The 19,873-nt window shown below is 51.4% G+C and overlaps 1 protein-coding gene across 4 annotated transcripts in view; it reads right to left on the reverse strand.

Annotated features, from left to right (window-relative positions):
• Window positions 1-19,873, reverse strand: part of EEFSEC (eukaryotic elongation factor, selenocysteine-tRNA specific) — a 286,027-nt gene that overhangs the window by 25,085 nt on the left and 241,069 nt on the right. The window contains exon 7 of one of the 4 annotated variants that reach the window (XM_033087203.1): window positions 8,412-8,525. The exons of the other annotated variants lie outside the window; for them this stretch is intronic. Within the exon in view, the coding sequence (XP_032943094.1) occupies window positions 8,419-8,525 (107 nt within the window). The 3' untranslated portion in view covers window positions 8,412-8,418. The remainder of the gene's footprint in view (window positions 1-8,411; window positions 8,526-19,873) is intronic. 4 annotated transcript variants of the gene reach the window in all.

The raw sequence follows: 19,873 nt of genomic DNA on the forward strand, positions 1-19,873 counted from the left end.
CTCCTTTTGCCAAAACAATATTCAATTTTTTTTAAAAGCGGCTACAAAGCCATGATTAAGCCCGGGCCCCTAAAACAAGCCCATAAAAATTGAAAAATATTTATCTGGAAGGGTGGCAAGTCCAATAAAAGTTTTATGAATGTTTTGTAACTGCCCTGTCAGGAAGCTGGCCTCTCACTCACCTCCCTCCTGTGAATAAAACTATACACACAAACACACACACGCACTGGCACAGACACGCATTCATGGACACAGACACACACATTCACTGGCACAGATACACACTCATGGACACAGACACACTCACTGGCACAGACACACACTTATTGGCACAGACACACACTCATGGACACAGACACACTCACTGGCACAGACACACACTCATGGACACAGACACTCACTGGCACAGACACACTCATGGACACACACACACTCACTGGCACAGACACACACTCATGGACACAGACACACACTCACTGGCACAGACACACTCATGGACACAGACACACACTCACTGGCACAGACACACTCATGGACACACACACTCACTGGCACAGACACACTCATGGACACACACACTCACTGGCACAGACACACACTCATGGACACAGACACACACTCACTGGCACAGACACACACTCATGGACACAGACACTGGCACAGACACACACTCATGGACACACACACACACTGGCACAGACACACACTCATGGACACAGACACACACTGGCACAGACACACACATAGACACAGACACACTCACTGGCACAGACACACTCACTGGCACAGACACACACTCATGGACACAGACACTCACTGGCACAGAAACATACTCATGGACACAGACACACTCACTGGCACAGACAAAAACTCATGGACACAGACACACACACTGGCACAGACACACACTCATGGACACAGACACACACTCAGTGGCACACACACTCATGGACACAGACACACTGGCACAGACACACACTCATGGACACAGACACACTCATGGACACACACACACTGGCACAGACACACACTCATGGACACAGACACACACTGGCACAGACACACACATAGACACAGACACACTCACTGGCACAGACACACTCACTGGCACAGACACACACTCATGGACACAGACACACACTCACTGGCACCGAAACATACTCATGGACACAGACACACTCACTGGCACAGACACAAACTCATGGACACAGACACACACACTGGCACAGACACACACTCATGGACACAGACACACACTCAGTAGCACACACACTCATGGACACAGACACACTGGCACAGACACACACTCATGGACACAGACACACTCACTCACTGGCACAGATACCCACTCATCGGCACACATATGCTCACACATGTGGACACATACAGACTCAGACACACCTGCAGCCCACACAAGTTCTTGCTGGTACCACGTTCTCTCCGCTGGGCACGGGGCTGCTGGGAGAGGAGGGGAGGCAGTCCTGTCTCTCTCTGAGCCTATACAAATCTGCAGGGACCTGAACCCTACAGCCCAGCCAAGACTGCCAGTGTCTCAGCTCTGGGCGCACTGCCTCCTCCTCTGCCATGTGTTCTGGCTCTTGGCTACCGTGTCTGCCCTTGGCAGGCACAAGGCCCCAGGTCCTCCTGTTATCGCTGTGTTTGCAGAGGGCCAGCTGGCACCCCACTGTCCCAGGAGAGCACCTCAAGGTCCAGGAGTCTGAAGGGGGCTTTCTGATTTGAGGCATTGGCTTCTTCTTCTCTAGTGGTCCAGAGGGCCTACTGGGAGGCCAGAGTGTCAGGGGTTTCATTCTTTGTAACAACCTAGGAGAGTGTTAGGATCCCCATGTTAGAAACGAAGAAACTGAGACTTGAGGGCCTTGTCTAAGGGCATCCAGGAAGCAGTCTCACCGAGACACATGCTCAGGCCTGTCTGTCTCTGGTGGCTTCTCCTGTCCTGAGGATGTAGATAAAGTCCAACCCCAGGCTCAGGTATGAGTTAGCCCTGCCGACCTCTCCCACCATTCACCCCTACCCCTGGGCCCAGCCACAGGACCTTCTTGCCCTTCTGTTCAGCACCTTTCCTACCTCAGGGACTTTGCACAGACTTCTGGCCACCCTAGTGAACTAGCTGCAATGATGCTTCAGGCTCCATCCAGGCCCCACAAAGCTGCCCTCTCCCTGTGACACTTGCCCTCTTCCTCTGTGGTATCTATCTGTCCAGAAGCATGTGCTATCGTGGGACTGTGTGACTACCCCTTTTGTGGAGCTCTGGGAAGGCAGGGACTAAGCGATTTTTCTTGCCACCGAGTTCCCAGCCTGAGGCAAGGGTGCAGCACAGGGAAGATGAACAACATGTGAATAAGCAAGCATCAGGGTCCAGTGTCTGGAGGTGTGGACGGCTTCTCTAAGGTCCCCACTGGTCTGGCGCTGGTTTCTAAAGGCCAAGGCTGACATGGCTCAGGCCACTATAACTCAGCCTTGCCTTGCCAGAAGCTCACCCTTGCCTTAGAGATCAAATCCTTCACTGCCTGGGGCAGCCCAGCCCCAGAGACCAGTTTCCAGCAACCAGCATCCCCTTTTCTAACAACCAAGATGAGCGCTCAGGAGGACCAACTACACAATAGGCACTTGCCAGGTGCTTCTAGGTCCCAGCTCACTTCGTCTTCATACTTCCCTTCTGGAAGGTAATGTGACAGGCTTAGATCTACGAAATAACCACAGTATATACAGTGGCAGGAGTGGGGGAGGAGTTACTCAGGAAGAGTCCATTCGAACCCATAGCTCTCTGACTCCAAATTACGCATGGGAAGTGGCCTCTAGCAGAAATCAAGACAGAGCAGACAAGGAGCCTAATATCTGATTAAATGCCCAAGTTTCCCTTCATTCTTGGCAAGAGTCAATAAGAACCCCTAGCTCCACTCTACTGTGAAGGCTAGAAAGATTCCTGCAAACCCTGGATATTTAGGGCCAATCCTGGGCCTCCAAGAAACCAGGCTGAACACAAGCTTTTAGGGGTAAAGCTGCTCTGAAAATCTGACGACAGCATCCCTCAATTGGCAAGAAATGGTTTAAGTGGGGTAAGGCAGGAGTTGGTGGGATAGGCAGAGGAGAGGCTGGCTGATGTGTAAATGGGTACCACCATCTGGCTGGTCCTTGTTCCACCTGCAGACACTCACATTCTAGGGCCAGCCAACCATGCTCCCAGTGCCTACCTAGAGAAATGTACTGTGCTCTGCAGAGGAGAAAGTGGAAACCACCACCTGTCCTCAGTCAGATAACAGGTGCATAAACTGGTGCATGCAGACTATGGGATAACACACAACAGTCAGATGAGTCACCCAGAACTGTTGGCTGGGACAGCAAGTTCTAAAGCGAAAACAGCAAGTGTTCGAAAAACACTTGGTTCAGTGCGAGACCACGTATATAAAAACTTAAAACACACATAAACCATCAATACTGCTAGGGATGAGCCCTTATGTAGAGAGAACACAAAGACAGGATTGGGCGCGAGGCCCCCAACTTAGGGGAGTGGATGTTACCTCCAGGGAATCAGGGTAGCGGTGTGTGTGTGTGAGCGTGGGGGGTAGCTTTCTTTTTATACTTTCTATTTCTTAAAAAAGACAGAGAGAAGAGAGAGAAGGTGTGGGAGATCTGAAGCTTGCGACAGAACATTCACATTTGTTTGACATTGCTGGTGTCAGGGCTGTATATTCTGTTCTGTATGGCCAAAGTTTTGCAACGTTAAAAACAAATTTTATTTTACTTTTTTAGAAAATCAAGTACTGATTAGAAGGAGAAAGAGGTGCCGGGGACATAAGATGTAGGTTACTTGCTGTGCTCTGGGCAGTCTGCCTAAGCACTTGCATGCTTGGGGCCTTAGCTTCTTCATCTGCCCACTGTGGATAATGATGCCAGTCTCAGACGGCTGTCACGAGAGCTGGCTGGGCTTTTGTGAGACTGGCACCTGAAATTTCTGTGACTGAGAACCCAACTAGTCAGGCCAGCCCTTCAGCGCCTGCTATGACATGATGCCAGTCATCCCCCTTTCTCCTTATACACACTGGCCTGAGAAGCTCAAGAAGCCACGAACTCACTCACAGGATACCCAGGGAAACAATGCTGTGACAGAAGCAGTGGGTGCCATGGCAATAGTTGATAGGGCTTGACCTCACCGAGGGCCAGGGCAGAGTTCCTGGAGGAAGATGTGACCCCAAAGAAGATCCTTCCTTAGTCCTCAGTTCCCCTTTTGTTCACAGACCTCCTTCTCAGTAGGCCGTACGCCACGTACCTACACTGACTGCCAGGGCACATACCCCCGGACGGCTTCTTCCTGGGGCCCATTCTCACTGTGCTCACAGTGAAAAGCCCCTGGCAGTGCCCGTGTGGAGGACATGGGACCATGCCCAGGGTGAGGCTGGCTGGCAGATGGTTTCTGTCCACTGCGTTGTGTTTATGTTAATTGCTGATATTTTTAATGTATTGTGTTACTCCATCCATCTTTCTGAACGGTCCGTCTTGTAAAAGTCTTTTAATGATGTTATTTTTTTCTTGCCTATCTTCACCATCTACAACTATTTATAATATCATGTCTTTGTTTCAAACACTGGGTATAAACATTGTTGTTACAGTTCTTCGATGGGGTTCATATAATTTTTACAATTGCTTTGAAATGCTTCAAAGGCCAGAGGGGGAGGAGGTTGGTCATTTGTTTGGGGAAAAAAAGACACCCCAAAGTGCTCTCTGGTCTTGGTGAACGGTCCTCCTCTGTCAGGATGGCTTCCAGGAAAGGCTTGCCTTGTCAGGGGTGGTCCCTCCCAGAAAACCCGGGCAGCCTTTTGGGGTGGGGGTTGGCAGCAGCTAGCTGGCTGCTGGATAAGGTTTCAGAGCTGTCTTCCCCACAGGGCAACGTCCACAAAGGCCACTGTCGGGGTAAGATGCCAGTGAGAAAGACAGATGGTTTGTTTTCATTTTTACTGGGATTTTCTGAAACCTCAACTTTCACCCCTCACCTCTCTTTTCTCCTAACTCTGTTTTCCAGAGTCTCCTTGGCCGGCTGGACTGTTGTGTGGACAGAACTCAGTGGAATGCCCACGACTGCTTGGGGAGTTTACCCTCAACTCGGGGTCGCGGGGGCTGTCCACAGTTGCCCCGACAAAGCTGGCTTTGGTCCAGGGACAGGCAGCTTGTTGAAGAAGTCAGTTGTTGGAGTAGGGCCAGCAGCAGCCTGGGGTTCAGGCGAAAGTGAGGGGGTTGCCTGAGCCTCCTGCCTTTGCACCTGGTTTTGTATGCTCACTGTGAATTCTCAGGGGCTACCACAGGCAGTTCACCAGCTACCCTGGACCACCAGCACCATCCTCCTCCTCAAATACACTGCAGATCCTGGCCTCCTCTGCCCAAACACACTCAGTGGCTCCCCAGTGTCTGGAAGCGAGTCCTGGTTAGTCCACTTCCCCTGCCTTACACCAAGTCCTCTTGCCTCACTCTGTGCCTCCCAGGGGGTCGGGTGTGCCAGCTTGCCTGCCTTGGACACTTTCAGGCCCTCAGGACACAGGGGTGCACAGAGCCAGCATGGTCCCTGCCCTCAGAGGGCTCACAGGGGTTCCTGAGTCTAGCAAAAGGTGGCTCGTCCTTTCAGGCTCTGCGAAGCCCCGCAGTCCTCGGGTTCTTCCCACAGTACCTCACATGGACCTTTTCCACAGCCCTGGCCAGAGGTGGGTGATGGAGCTACCTACTTGTGACACAGCCGTCCCACCTGGGGACTGAGCAGCCAAGGCTGGGTCCTGAGTCTGGGCTCTGGGTTCAGGATTCAGCACGGGGCCTGGTGCACTGGGTGTAAAAGAGAGTGTCGATGCCTTTGGACCAGAGCTGAGGAGGCCGAGATGAACAAAGCCTATCTTGATAGCAGTGCCACCTGCTTGCACAGGTTTGGGGAGACAGAGTTTACACCATGGGGATCTGAAGGTCAGAATCCAAGAGGTATTCAGATCCCAGGGTGGGAGACCGAGATGGTGAATTCTGACAGGCCTCCATAGACATACCAGGCTGTGAACTCTATCCTCTTCTCCACATACCTGCTTCTTCTAAGTCTCTTTAAAGAAACCTGGATACGGCAAAATGGATGACCTCATTTGTTATAAAAGAAATGCAAATAAAAACATGAAGATGTCATTTTCCATGTATAGACTTCGCCAGGATAATAACAGAGGGCGCAGCCCCTGCTGGTGATACAATAGAAAAATTGCCTTCAAACAGTGCAGATGGGAGTATAAAATGACGTGATACTTATATTTAGACAGAGATTTATACAAAAAAATGTTCCCAGCAATGTTAGTTACAATAGAGAGAACTTGGAAACACCTAAATATGCAACAGATGCCTAAGTAACCTGTGGTACAGCCTTGGGAGACGTGACACAGTTACGGGTTAGTATGTGCCCGCGGTGTGTCGGAGGCTGTGCTGGCGCGCAGGTGCTTTTACATCTCAGTGCACATTTAGATCTCAAGCCCCCATGCAGGGCACGACCTTACCCCCATCCTACAGATGAGGAACTAAGGCCTGGAGGGGTCTAGTCACTCACCCAAGGTTACAGACCTGCTAACTAGTGGGGCTGGGGCTTAACACTGCCCCTTATTGAACCCCAAAGACTACAGCGTAAAACAGAAAGGAGGAAAAAAGCTTGCATAATTACAGTAATTGAAAAGAATGAGACACAAAATTGTACACACCATAACATCTCGACTACATAAAAAGAAGCCTTTGCAGAGAAAAAAACAGAAGAAATAAATTGAAAATATTAATGATGGGGGACTTCTTTTTCCTTTTTTCTTTAACATGCAAATTTCATTGAATGAGATTACTATTACTTTTAGGTTATAAAGAAGGATTGTGATTTTTTCCAAACCATGTAATACATCTCATTTGGAAGCAGATGCCTGTGTCAGTTGTTGACCCGAGTGGGAGAGTGTCCCTCCTGGGACAGGAAGAGGCCTTCTTTCCACAAGTGACAGTGAATAATTATTAGCCTGCAGGGTGAGAGTCCCACTAAACCCCTGGGCACAGAACAATAACCTGTTCCTGTCATAGGTTCTGAGGGGAATTCTTTCCTGTTTCCCAAGAATCACAACTCTTGCCTGTGCTGCTGAGACTTCTGAGACTTGGTCAGGCCCCCGGCAAATTCTGATATACTTACTGCTTTTGACGTCACACATCAGTGGGTCTGGGCTAATGAAAATGAACAACTTTATCCTTGCCATCAGACCAGTCACTGTGATTGGGGAAAGGGAAGGTTTGTAATAGCTGAAGGAACAGGGGTCCTTCCTAGCCTACCATGTGTGCACCAGGTTTCCTGTGAGGGGCCCTGGAGATATAGGGAGACTAAGCCGGGGCCTCCAACCCACAGAAGCTCACCTGTCAGGGGAGGCGCCCAGGGAGACATGTACGTGTGTCAACTGAGTTAAGGCTTCAATAGTCCATTCCTCAATCCCACAGCAGTCCAAAGGTTTCAGGAAAAGAGGCCAGCCCAGGATGCTAAGAGGGCATCTCCCAATATCTTGAGGCTGAATGGAAGTCAGGGATGAAGGGAAGGCCACTCGGGCAGTGAGAAGAGCCCGGCACAATCACTGGGCATGCCTGCTAGCAGCAAAAACTCCTGTCACTCCTGCTACTTCTTGCAATGGCCCCTGGCTTTCCTTGACGAATAGAGGTTAAAGCATGGTCCCCCTTCAGGGCCAGGAGCAGTCATGACCCAGGCTGGCCTGTGTATGCCCCCACCACAGTGCTGTTTTGGAGATGGGCTACTTCGGTGGGACTACTCTCTCTCTACTAGCCTTGCAGCTGGGAAAACCATCCCCGGGAGAGCCTGGCTGGGGGCAGCCACAGGAGGGCAGGGCTGAGCCTGGAGGACACTGGCTAAAGCCCTGGGATCTAACAGCTAAGCGATGCCTGAATATAGCACCACTGCTGGACTCTTAGGAACATGCGTCAACTGAGTTAAGGCTTCAACAGTCCATCATTCAATCCCGCTTGGCTTAGTGCAGGGTTGATGGTCTGGAGCATCACAGAGGCATGCTCTCGCACGTGGTCCTGCAGGAGGCACGTGGGCTCAGAGGATTGGAGGTGGCATCTGAGCAGAGCGCAGGGGATCCAGCACAAGTAGCAGAATGAAGGACAGACACTGCGGCCCTGTGTAGGGCTGGAGGGTGGCATGTGGGCAGCAGAGGCAGAGCGGGCGGGTGGGAGGCTGAGTAGGAAGGGGCTGAGTGCCGTGCTAATGAGCCTGGACCCCTCTGCAGACAAGAGGGGACGGTCATCGCAGCCTCCATGACCAATGGGTCTGTGCCCGCAGTGAGGGGGATGGTAGGCCAGGAGCTAGTAAAGCAAGGGCTATCAAGGCCAGCAGAATATGTGCTGACCCAATAGTCAGGCACTGGCAAAGGTCAACTGTGAGTCAGGACATTTACCAGTCCCCAGAGACACACGCACAGAAACTTCAGGTCTTACTCTATGCTTCATTCCCAAGTAACAGGCTGCAGCCCCGGTGCATAGGAAGGGAAAGAAACATTTAGTGAACATTTACAAGGATCCAAGTACTTTACATACATATTCTTACTTATCCACCTCAACCCTGAAAGCAAGGAATGTTCCCCTTTTTCATACAGGAAAACTGAGGTTCCGAGTATACCTCTAACCACCCATCAGTGGGGTCAAGCTGAAATTGGAACTTCTGGAATTTGTGTTGGGTCCTGAGCTCAGGCCATGCAGAGCTAATGGACAAGAGGGTGAACTGTCAGAGATGGGGAGCAGAGGAGTAAGGGCGTGGACTCTGCAGCCAGAAGACCTGGGTTCCGATCTCAGTGCTGGGACTCAACAGCTGTGTGACTTTGGGCATGTTCCTTCACCTCTCTGTGCTTGATTTCTCAACTGTAAAATGGCAATTGCAATAACTGTAATTATGATTGCATCTTTTGTCAGGTTTGTGGTGAAAATTAAATGACAATGTTATATGCAAACTATAGAATAGTACGTGGCACATAGATTATTATATAATTGTTTTTCATACTTTTGTTTTTTAATTTCTAACTCTGATCACCGAGTCACAAACACTGAAAACACTCACATTGTCTTGGCCAACTTTTGTCATGCCTTTATTCAGTGTGTATTTATTGATCCCCTACTACTGCCTGGAACTGGGATGGGATCTCCCTGAGTGCCCACCTCATCTAGGAATCTTTGGAATCTTTGGTAAAAGGAGGACTGAATGGTTTGAATTCAAAGCCTGATGCATGAGAAAGGCGTGCATAAGTTCAAAGACGACGACTTTGTGAGTCGGGTGACGGTAAGGGAAGACCCGGCATGAGATGGGTGTGCAGTGTGCCACATCTTAAAAACTCACATAAACAACATTGTCGCTGACTAAATGTCTTCTCTGCGTCAAATTCTGGGCAAGGCGCTTCACACATGGCTTCAAGCTGTTCTCTCAACAACCTATGAAGAGCGAGCACTGGCCCCTCTCCTTCTACAAATGAGACTGAAGCCCAGAGGCAGATTTAAACTCACACTCCTGACCCTGAGGTCTTTCTGAGCATACCAAGTGACACCTGAAAAAGTCCTGGTAGGAGATGTGACCAACAGTCCACCGGGGTGTCACTGGAATGAGGAGTTTGTGGGTGACATTTTTTTCTCAGGTTTTTAAGCTTTCTCTTTATTGTAATCATGAAACTTTTATAATGAGTAAGAAGAGGATTAAGTTAAACATACAACACCTGGATCTTTCTGGTTACCCATCCAGAAGTGATCTACTGGTGGGTGGGTGGCTGAATGAACGGCCAGAAGTCAGACACAAGGCCCGGCACAGGCAGTGACCTTGACCGTTGAGCCCTGAGTAAACAAACACCAGGCTACAGGACCCCTGGACTACAAACCACGGTCCCCAACTCACTAGCAGGCAGTAGTGGCACACTCAGCCCAGGACAGGGCCTCATGCGGGCAACTGGTTGTTCCCCGGGGACAGGAGCTGCCTGAGCAAGACGATGGCCACCCGAAGCTCACCAAGTGCTGCTACCTAAACTCAGCTGGGCCTGTGGCCTGATGAGAACGCTCTCGATGAGGGCAAGAGCACGGTGAGACCAGAGCCCACACGTTAGAGTACCAGGTTCTCTCCACTGCCCTGGCCTGCCTGGCTCCACATCTCCTGGGATTCTACACTCCACTGGGGCTTTGTAGTCAGACAAAGTGGTATCCACACCGAGATCCTCCTCCACTGCCCAGCTATGTGACCTGTGCAGGGCCTCACTGAGACATCTGTACAGCGGAGACCATGTGAAGCACTGGTTATGAAATCCTCAGCCATGGGATGGCTCCTACTGGTGCAGTGACCAGGGTTACTGTTGTTATCATGGCCCCTCCTTCTTCTCTGCAGGTACACCGCTCATGGGAAGGAGCCCAGGGGAAGCTCAGAGGCTGGACGGAGCAGAACATAGAGCAGCAGCCGTAGCAGCACATCCTGGGTGAGCACTGACCTCACCAAGCACAGTTCTAGGTGCCTGCATGGGTAACTCGTTTTATCTCAACTGCAGTCGCCCAGGAGGGCTGCTGTGCAGTGTAGCCCTGGAGTCAGAAGGTAAGACCTGGGCGAGTGATTTAACATACAGATAGTCCCCAGCTTCAAGGGCTATTGCGAGAACTACATAACGTAATTTATGGGGGCTACCGAGGACAGAGTCTGGCACAGAACAAGGACTGAATACCGGCCAGCAGCAGGGGCTGAATCAGTCTATGCTTGACTGAGCCCTCCTGTCTCAGCTCTCCTGTGCTCTGGCATTTGTCTGGAAAGAGATTTTCCTTGGCCAGCCAACCGCCTTGTTAATAACTATAACTACCAACGCTCTCTGAACACGTGTGAAATATTTCTGTTAATGAGGTGAATTCAAAACGTGGGAGAACTGACGCATGAGAAGTTCTCATTCCTTGCACGTCTCTTTGAAGGCCTTGAGGTTTCGGGGCACATGACCATCTGTCCAGGGCACCAGGTATTAAGACACAAGAGCCAGTAGAACTGCCCAAGCCAACAGCATTCCATGAGAGGATGTGGGGACGCCTTCTGGTTTCTGGGACCTTCTTTCAAGTATTTAAGACTGCTTGGATGGCTGCTACATCAAGGCTTTCTGGAGAGATAGTACTTAGCCAGTTACAAAAGTTTCATTTACCACTGCCTGAAACGTTAATACAAATACTCATTTTACTCTGATGACTTTATTCAGGCAGCATAAATCATATGAAAAACACATATTTTCCCTAAAACCAAAAAGTGCTAAAAAAAAATTGGAAAGTTTTAGAGATTTCTAAACAAAGAGAAATATTTCCCAAAGAAGTTTCACTCAACTTGTAAGAATCCAGGTAAAAGTACTGTGTTTCCTGGCCTATGTTAGGCTGGCAAAAGCCTCTCCCACCTCTTAAGGCTACTGGGTCCAGATCTCAGGGGCGTCCCAACTCTCCAGTGCCCAGAGAACATCCCGGAAGAGAAGGCCTCAGAGATGAAGTAGGCACAGCACTGTGTACCCCCCATGCTGAGTGGGCTGTGACCTGAGGCGTCCCTGGGAGAGGGCCTGTTGGCCACAGGACACCAGAGGAGGCCTGAGGTGGAAGCTATTCGAGATGCCCCCTCCTCATCCCTGCTTATTCTGCACCCAACAGGCACTCTGTCACCACAGCCTACCCCGCACCCCTGGCCTGCTCTCCACGTGTCCGCTGCTCCGGCTTTGAGGCTTTCAGTCTCGCCCCCTCCTCTCAGCTGCCAGGGAGAGCTTTATGACTGTGCCCCTCCCTCTCCTTAGATTGGTGGTTCTCAACTGGGGCCATTTTGCCCTTCAGGGAAACGTCCAGAGAAGTTTTCTGTTATCACAATGGGAGAGGGGGGCAGAGGGGTGTGTGTTACTGGCACTCGGTGAACAGAGGCGAGGCATGCGGTCACCCATCCTGCAGTGCACAGGTAATGACCCCGCAACAAATGTCAGTCATGCCGAGGCGGAAGAACCTTGACCTGCCTGACAAAGGTCAGATGCCAAGGGTGCGATTCAGGGCCTCAGGCTTCAGGCCTGAGGTCTGGAATTGAAGGTGAACAGTGGGAGGGTCCTGAGAGGCTCAACTGTAAGACTTTGATTCCATGTAAGACTTTGTTTAGGAAAAATATTCCATTGCTTTTTAAAAAATGGTTTTAAAAACCACCATTTTAAACACACCAAACTAAATGAGTTGTACCATATAAAACATTTAGAACAATGTCCTACACCTTATAATAAGCAAAGAATATGCCACACTCTTCCTAGCCTCTGTGTATTAGCATACTCTGTTCCCCCTGCCCTGAATGCCTTTCCTCCCTTTCTCTACCTGGGGAAACCCCCTCACCTTCAAGGCCAGCTCAAGCCTTACTGGTCCCACTCCACCCTGCCATCCCCACGGCCCGTAGGCCCACCAGAGAGCTTATTACATTCTGTAGCCATCTCTGACAGGCTGTGCCCCCATGAGGAGGGGCAGAGACCACTTCTCGGTGTGTTCAGGTCTGACTGGAGCAAGGGGATGGGGGCAGGGAGACGGACAGACAGACAGAGGGAGAGAGAGAGCACCCTGAAGACTTTGGGAAGCAGCAGCTCCTTCCTCCACAGGTCCTGGCTTAGCCCATGGGTCTGCAGGGAGTAGGGGGACACCCTGGATCGAGTCCTATAGAGCCAGCTCTGCCTCATTGCTGCCAGACCAGGGCCTTAATCTTGACTTCCAAAGAGACCTCCCAATGCCCTCCTCTATGCAGGCCAGAGACACCACATGCATGGGCACAGCTGCTGAGGGATGGGCCTTGCACTCTCTTTGTATCAGCTATCTCTGGGCCATGGGATGTTTTCATCTCATTGACTCTCCTAACAAGCACCTTAATCAGTGATCAAACCTACAGAACCCACAATGGACAAACGGACATTGCATGTACTAAGTGATGCACTAAGAGGGACATGAGATTGCCTCTGTGGGGTTCCTTCTACATATGCACACTGGAAGCTAGTCATGAAGAAACAGACATAGACCCTAAGAGCATGTCTGGAAAACAACTGACTTAGAATCCAAAAGTGTCAGCATTATAAAACTACGAGACATGACGACCAAATGCAGGGTGTGATTCTTCGCTGAATCCTCCATCAGGAAAACAAGTTTTAAAAGACATTATGGGGGGGGGGGCGGCCCTGTGGCTCAGGTGGTTGGAGCACCTGCTCCTAACGCCAAGGTCACTGGTTTGATTCCCACACGGGCCAGAGAGCTGCGCCCTCTACAGCTAAGATTGTGAACAACGGCCCTCCCTGGAGCTGGGCCGCCGTGAGCAGCTGGAGGTCAGCGTGAGCCTCCATGGGCTGCTGTGCTGCCAGGAGCAGCCCGGTGGCCAGCGTGAGCGGCAGGCAGCCAGAGAGCTGCTGTGAGCGGCTGACCAACTGCCTCAGCATGGGGCGGTGGGGAGAACAAGGCTCAGCATGGGCCAGGGAGCTGTGTCCTACACAACTGAGAAACAGTGGCTTGAACTGGAGGGGGGAGGGGGGAAGAAGGGGGGGAAGAAGGGGGGGAATATATATATACATGTAGACATTATGGGGACAACTGGGGAAATCAGGAAACATTATCTTAGATAATACCATGCTGAAGTTAAATTTCTCACGAGATAATCGTATGGATAACCACATGGTGGTCACAGAGGAGAATACCCTAGTCCTTTGGGGCACGTGGTGAAGTATAAAGGTGCAACTGAGTTCCACAGCTAACATTTCAGTGGTTCAGCATATCGCACACACACAAGGCAAATGTGACAAGATATTAACAAATGTGAAATCTAAGGGAATGAGTGTTCAATAAACTATTCTTTTAACTTTTCTGGATGTTTGAAGTTACTTAAAAGCTGAGAGGAAAAACTCTCAAAATAACTCATCTTACAGATGAAGAAATCGAGGCTCAGAAACGTTAAAATTCTACCTCAGGTCTGCCTGACTCTGAAGCTCTTGTTCTTTGAAAGTACCCAGCTTCCAACATCCCAGAGCGGGCAGATAGTGCCAAGCAGGCACAACCGTAGCCCTGCCAACATCTTTCAGTAAAAGTCAATTTACTCCTGGCAGGGGCTATTCTTGAGGCAATTGGCTAGGAACTCTGGTGAAATTCCACGGACAGGTTACCCAAGAATCCTCTCCAGAGTCTGCAGTTGCGACTGGGTGGGTGGGTGGGTGGGTGGGTGGATGCAGAGAAAACATTTTAAAGGAAAAGAAGACCAGTTTCATTTCAATCCCCAGAGGGAACACACAGCCTAATGGCTCTCTTCCCAGGCCTGTTTATGGGAACATGGCCACACCCACAATACCTCAAGGCTCCTGTGACTCCTCCCTTTGGCACCAAGATGAGTTTCAGTTCTCTTTGTTGGGTTTTCCAGAAGCCTCTCAGCTGAATGGTGTCCATGAGAAAGGCCCACTTCCATCTGGGGTCTCAGGGGTCCATGGGACCAGTCATCCTGCTTGTCATGAGGGACGTCAGGCAGGGTCTCTGGTCCCGCTCCCCACATAAGAACGCAGGAAATGGTGAGGCCAAAAAGGAACACCCACGGAGCCATAGGTAGGGGAGTCATACCACTATAGTCTCACTGGAGGCTGGATTCACACGACGTGCGACCTGCTATCCGCTTTTCTGCCTGCCAACCAACCAATTCCCCTTGCTAGCTGCAATCCGCCTCTCTGCAATCCGCTCTTGCTAGTAGCTCAGCCACCATCTTCTTGCTAGCCCCCATTTTCTGCTAGCGTAGCCATGGCAGTTATATTAGTGGCCAATGGCTCACTGGTTACAGCTGACAACCATTAGCCACAGCTGACGGCCATCTACTACCCAAACCAGCACCTTTCCACGTGAGGCTGAGAGCCTGGAAACTGCTCTCTGGGACTCTGTCCCCACACTGCTCCTCTGAGCCTCAGTGCGCCCTTCAGGGAAATGGGAAGAGGGCTGCAGCAGTAAGAGGAGGCTGCCCACATTTGAGTGGCCCACATTTGAGAACTGGAAAATTTCATGTAAAAACCCAGTTTCCCAGTCTCTCTTGAAAAACCAGAGACCTGATCGCAGTGTGGCTGCAGCCCCATAATACCCGAGAAGCTGAGCGGTGGTTGCCCACTGGGATGGCGTGGCCTGACCTAGGCCCTGCCTGGAGGGGCCCGCACTTTCAGGTGCCAGCACACAGCAGGTAGATCAGGGCATTTTTGTAAGCTGCCTACCACAGGCCCTGCAGCAGCTCTTCTCTGCACTTAGGATAGATACAAATGTCTTTCCTTGGCTCACTGGGTCCCGCATGGTAGCCCCAGCCAGTCTGCAGCCCCGTCACCTGCTGGGTCCCTGGGCCCAGCTTTCCCTGACAGGTGTTGATTTTTTCTGCCTCAGAGCTCTGCTCATGTACGGGTGAAATTTGGTAGATCAATAATGTAATTAAACTTAGCTAGTTTGGAGTTTGATCCATCCTAATATTCAGCTGTTGCCTCTTTGTTTCTCTCCTCACTGATTAACTGAAGAACTCTGTTTGTTCCCTTTTTCAAGGCTACCCATACCTTGTTAATTAACAAACATCCTAACTTGAAAACCTGAAAAGAGCAGCTTCTTTAATGGTCAGGTGCCTGGACACTAGCAGGTTTTCACAACTCCCTAGTAGACAACTGCGGACAATAAGATTTAAAATAACAGTGAGGCAGACCTGAGGCCTCAGAAGACCCCAGGAGACAACTTCTCAACTATTAGCCCTGAGGCCTGCTTTCCTTTGTTCTTTCCTATTTACCTGCCTATAACACCTTGTGACCAGTCTACGAACGGGGAGACAGCCTTTGGACAGGAGTCTGCCATCCTCCCAGAATGCCGGCTGTTGGCTGTTGTGCAGGGCGGCCTGTGGGGTCTCTAGTCCTGCTCCCCACATAAGAGCGCAGGATATGGTGAGGCCAAAAAGGAACACCCACAGAGCCATAGGTAGGGGAGTCATACCACTATAGTCTCACTGGAAGCTGGAGTCACACGACGTGCGACCTGCTGTCCGCTTTTCTGCCTGCCAACCGACCAACTCCACTCAACTCGACTCACCAACCAGTGCAGCTGCGGCAGTTACATTAGTGGCCAATTGGCTAACCGACCACAGCTGACGGCCATCTACTACCGAAGCGAGCACCTTTCCATGTGAGGTCGAGAGCCTGGAAACTGCTCTCTGGGGCTCTGTCCCCACACTCCACCCCTATATGGTCTCACCTCACAATCTACGTGATAAGCGTCTTCCACGAGGGGCCCTGCGCGAGGAGCCTGAAGGTGAATGCTATTTCCTGGACACAGCCAGGCTCTCTGGACACAGCCCAGGTTTCTCAGGGCACCACCAGTCCTTCTGGGCACAGCCAGACTTCCTGGGCTTCTTAGGGTGCTACCAGTCCCTCTAGCCCTCCTGGCAGGCGGTACTGTTGCACTGTAACCACTCACCGGGGCTGTGGCAACACTTGAGGAGGGTGGTGAGCATGTCTGCGTGTCACGGCTTTCACCACCCAGATCCGGAGACGGAACTCTCCTACCGACAACTGTAAGCTGAGGCCATGTAGCACGTCCACCCCTAGAATATACTCCGGAACGGGGGAGACATACACCTTGTAGGTACGAGGGGGAAGCCTTCCTATACCCAGTGGTAAGGAAACAGCTTTCACAGTCACAGTCTTTCCCCCGTAGCCATCAATGCAGATTGCTGGTCCCAGGAACAGTTCTGGGTTCCCATAAACAAGATTGCAGTCTGTGCCAGTGTCAACTAGGGCCAAAACCCTCTGCATATTAGAAGGGGACCAGTGTATAGACAGTTCCACAGGTGGCCTCCGGTCCCTGCTCTTCCCCTCTGACCGGGTACCTTGGCCCCACCCCTAATCAAGCTGAAAGGAGTCGCCCTCAGGCGGCTGCATAAAGTCCTGGAGGGACACGGGGGTCGTGCTTTACCAGACTTCTCCTTTAGGCTTCTCCGGAATTGCTGTTCCGGACGCAACTGTTTCCAAAGTTCCAACAAGAGTGCATTGGGTTGTCAGTCTATTTTTTCCCAATGGACCCCTGCTGCCACGAGATCACGCCACATCTGTGCGCGTGTTACTCTCTGAGGCCTGCGACCTCGCCCCTTTACTTTTGATTTGGGCTTCCAGGTCTCAACTGCGCGGACCTCCTGTCTTAACTTCCTTCACCTCCGGCTTTCAACATCCCCTAGGGTGGCCATGGCAGTTGTTACTTCATGGATCCGTCACCCCACATAGGGCGTAAGAATGGCAACCAAGGATCCAAAAGCACTCGCAGGTGCAGTATCCAAAACCAGATCTCTCATGCTGGCTGTAAAAAGCTCGTCATCCAGCCCCTGCATATTAGGGTTGAAAACAGCATGTCTCATTCCCATTTCTTGGATGATTTGAGTAAGTTCTGTATATGACTGCCATTTACTCACAGTGTCTGGCAGTTCGCCAGCCTGTCCCCATACTGTGCGTACCGCAGCAGTGAGCCACTCCATTAGAGAATGGTTGCCCTGGTTTTGGGCCAAACTATGGCAGTTCTGTAACCTTTGTCACAGGGACGGATGCACTGTCACGAAGGCTAGCTTTTCCATCTCACCTGGGGAGCAGAGAATGTTGTCTGTTCCCTCATCCCATACACGTAGTAGCTAAGCCGAGACTGGCTGTCCAGAGCTCTGTCTGTACTGCCTCCCCAGCTCCTGCAACTCAGTGGGAGTGTAAGGGGTGTAGGTTGTGAACTCAGTCACAGCTGGGTTGCCCGCAGCAACGCCCCCGGGGCCCAAAGGTTGCTCATGTTTTACCCTTTGCTTCAACATTGGGGGGCTTGGGATTTGGGAGCTACATTGTCTCCACTCGCTTCCTCCGCCTCTGTCTCAGAGTCTCCACTGTGGGGCCCCTCTTCTAACAGGCGGACCCGAGCTTCCAGTGCCTCCAACCGGGATACCTGGTCCGGCACCTGGGCCATTTCATTAAGCGCATTTTCCATGTTGAGACTTAAGGTCGTGAGGAACATCCAGCCCACGCGGCCGGCTGTAGCCTTCGCCTCCTCCGGCAACCGCTCAGCCAGAGCCTACAGGGCCCTCTCCACGCTGGCCGGAGAGCCGTCCCTAACCTCCCACCCCTCCTTGGGGGTCCAACTCCTGAGAACCGTGGCCACTGGACACCACACACTGTGTGGGGGCCACACGTCCTCCTGCCCAGAGTCAGACTCCATTCCTACCTGGTCGGAATCTTGCTCTCCGTGCCAGGTGTCTGAGTGGGTGGAGGCCTCCGTGGAAGGTGTCCACAACCCTCGGAGCCTAAGGCCGCAGCAGATCAACAAAAGGAGGACAACACCGTCCATGGCCAAGAGGGTGATGTGCCAGCTGGAGGCTTGAGTCTCCCAGGCAGACCGCGCCTCCCGTTCCTGGTGTCGCTCCTCATGGGCCTCCTGAAGCTGGGCTCTCACACGCACAAACCGCTCCACCATGCTTCAGTAGGTTTTGGCCGGCACCACACCCTGCTTACGAAACTGAGCTTTTATACGTGTGAACTGCTCCAGTACATTCCGGAGAGTTTCAGCCGACCCCACACCCTGCTCGCTGCGCCATGTGTCGTGCGGGGCGACTTGCGGGGTCTCTGCTCCCGCTCCCCACATAAGAATGCAGGACATGGTGAGGCCAAAAGGAACACCCACGGAGCCATAGGTAGGGGAGTCATACCACTATATTCTTGCTGGCGGCTGGTTTGGAGACACAGGAAGCAGGAGCCACTCTGTCCACAACCCACACTGTCCTAACTGCAATCTGCGCTTGCTAGCTCAGCCACCATCTTCTTGCTAGCCCCCATTTGCTGCTGGCGTAGCCACGGCAGTTATATTAGTGGCCAATGGCTCACTGGTTACAGCTGACGGCCAACTAGCCACAGCTGATGGCCATCCAATCACAGTTGATGGCCATTTACTACCTGAGCCAGCACCTTTCCACGTGAGGCCGAGAGCCTGGAAACTGCTCTCTGGGACTCTGTCCCCACACCGGCATTCTGAATAAACCTGCTTTTCTTTCCACCAACCTTGTCTCTCAATTTTTAACTTCTGCAAGTGGCAGGCAGCCAGGCGGACCTTAGCACAGTGTCACTCAGACCCCTCCTCTGCCTGGGACACTCTGCCCACTTCCGTCTGAAGGGGTCCTCCTCACCCTCTGAGGCCTGGCGCAAGGCCAATGCCTGGGGAAGCCTTCCTTTCCTCAGACTGTTAGGGTTCTGAGAGACACTCTCCTGTCACTTCACACATTCCCTGCACAGCTTGCTGTGGTTTGCCAAAATACAAATGCTTGGAGGATGTTGCATACCGTTCATCTTCCCAACTCTGAGGGGCTAAATTGTGACTCCTCTCAAATTCCTATGTTGAAGTCCTAACCTTCTTTACCTCCAATATGACTGTATTTGGAGATAGCACCTTTCAAGAGGTAATTAAGGTGAAATGAGATCATATGGGTAGGCCTACTCCAACAGGATTAATGTCCTTGTAAGTAAGAAGAGGAGATTAAGACACAGACACACACAGAGGCAGGACCATGTGAGGACACAGGAAGAAGACAGCCATCCATAAGCCAAGGAAGGAGACCTCAGGAGAAATCTCAGTGGACACTTGGTACCCAGGTGAGGGCGGATGTCTGGTGGGCAAAAACAATACATCACCCCAGGCACCACTTACAGAGTACCTGTCCCAGGTCAGATACCACAGTTAGGTATTATGTGATCTAAGCCGCACTTCCTCCCTGAAAATAAAAATTATTCATTCCATGTTAGCACTGAGGGGCTAAAGCTCCAAGTGG

Source organism: Rhinolophus ferrumequinum, chromosome 19 (genome assembly GCF_004115265.2).
Source record: "Rhinolophus ferrumequinum isolate MPI-CBG mRhiFer1 chromosome 19, mRhiFer1_v1.p, whole genome shotgun sequence".
NCBI lineage: Eukaryota > Metazoa > Chordata > Mammalia > Chiroptera > Rhinolophidae > Rhinolophus > Rhinolophus ferrumequinum.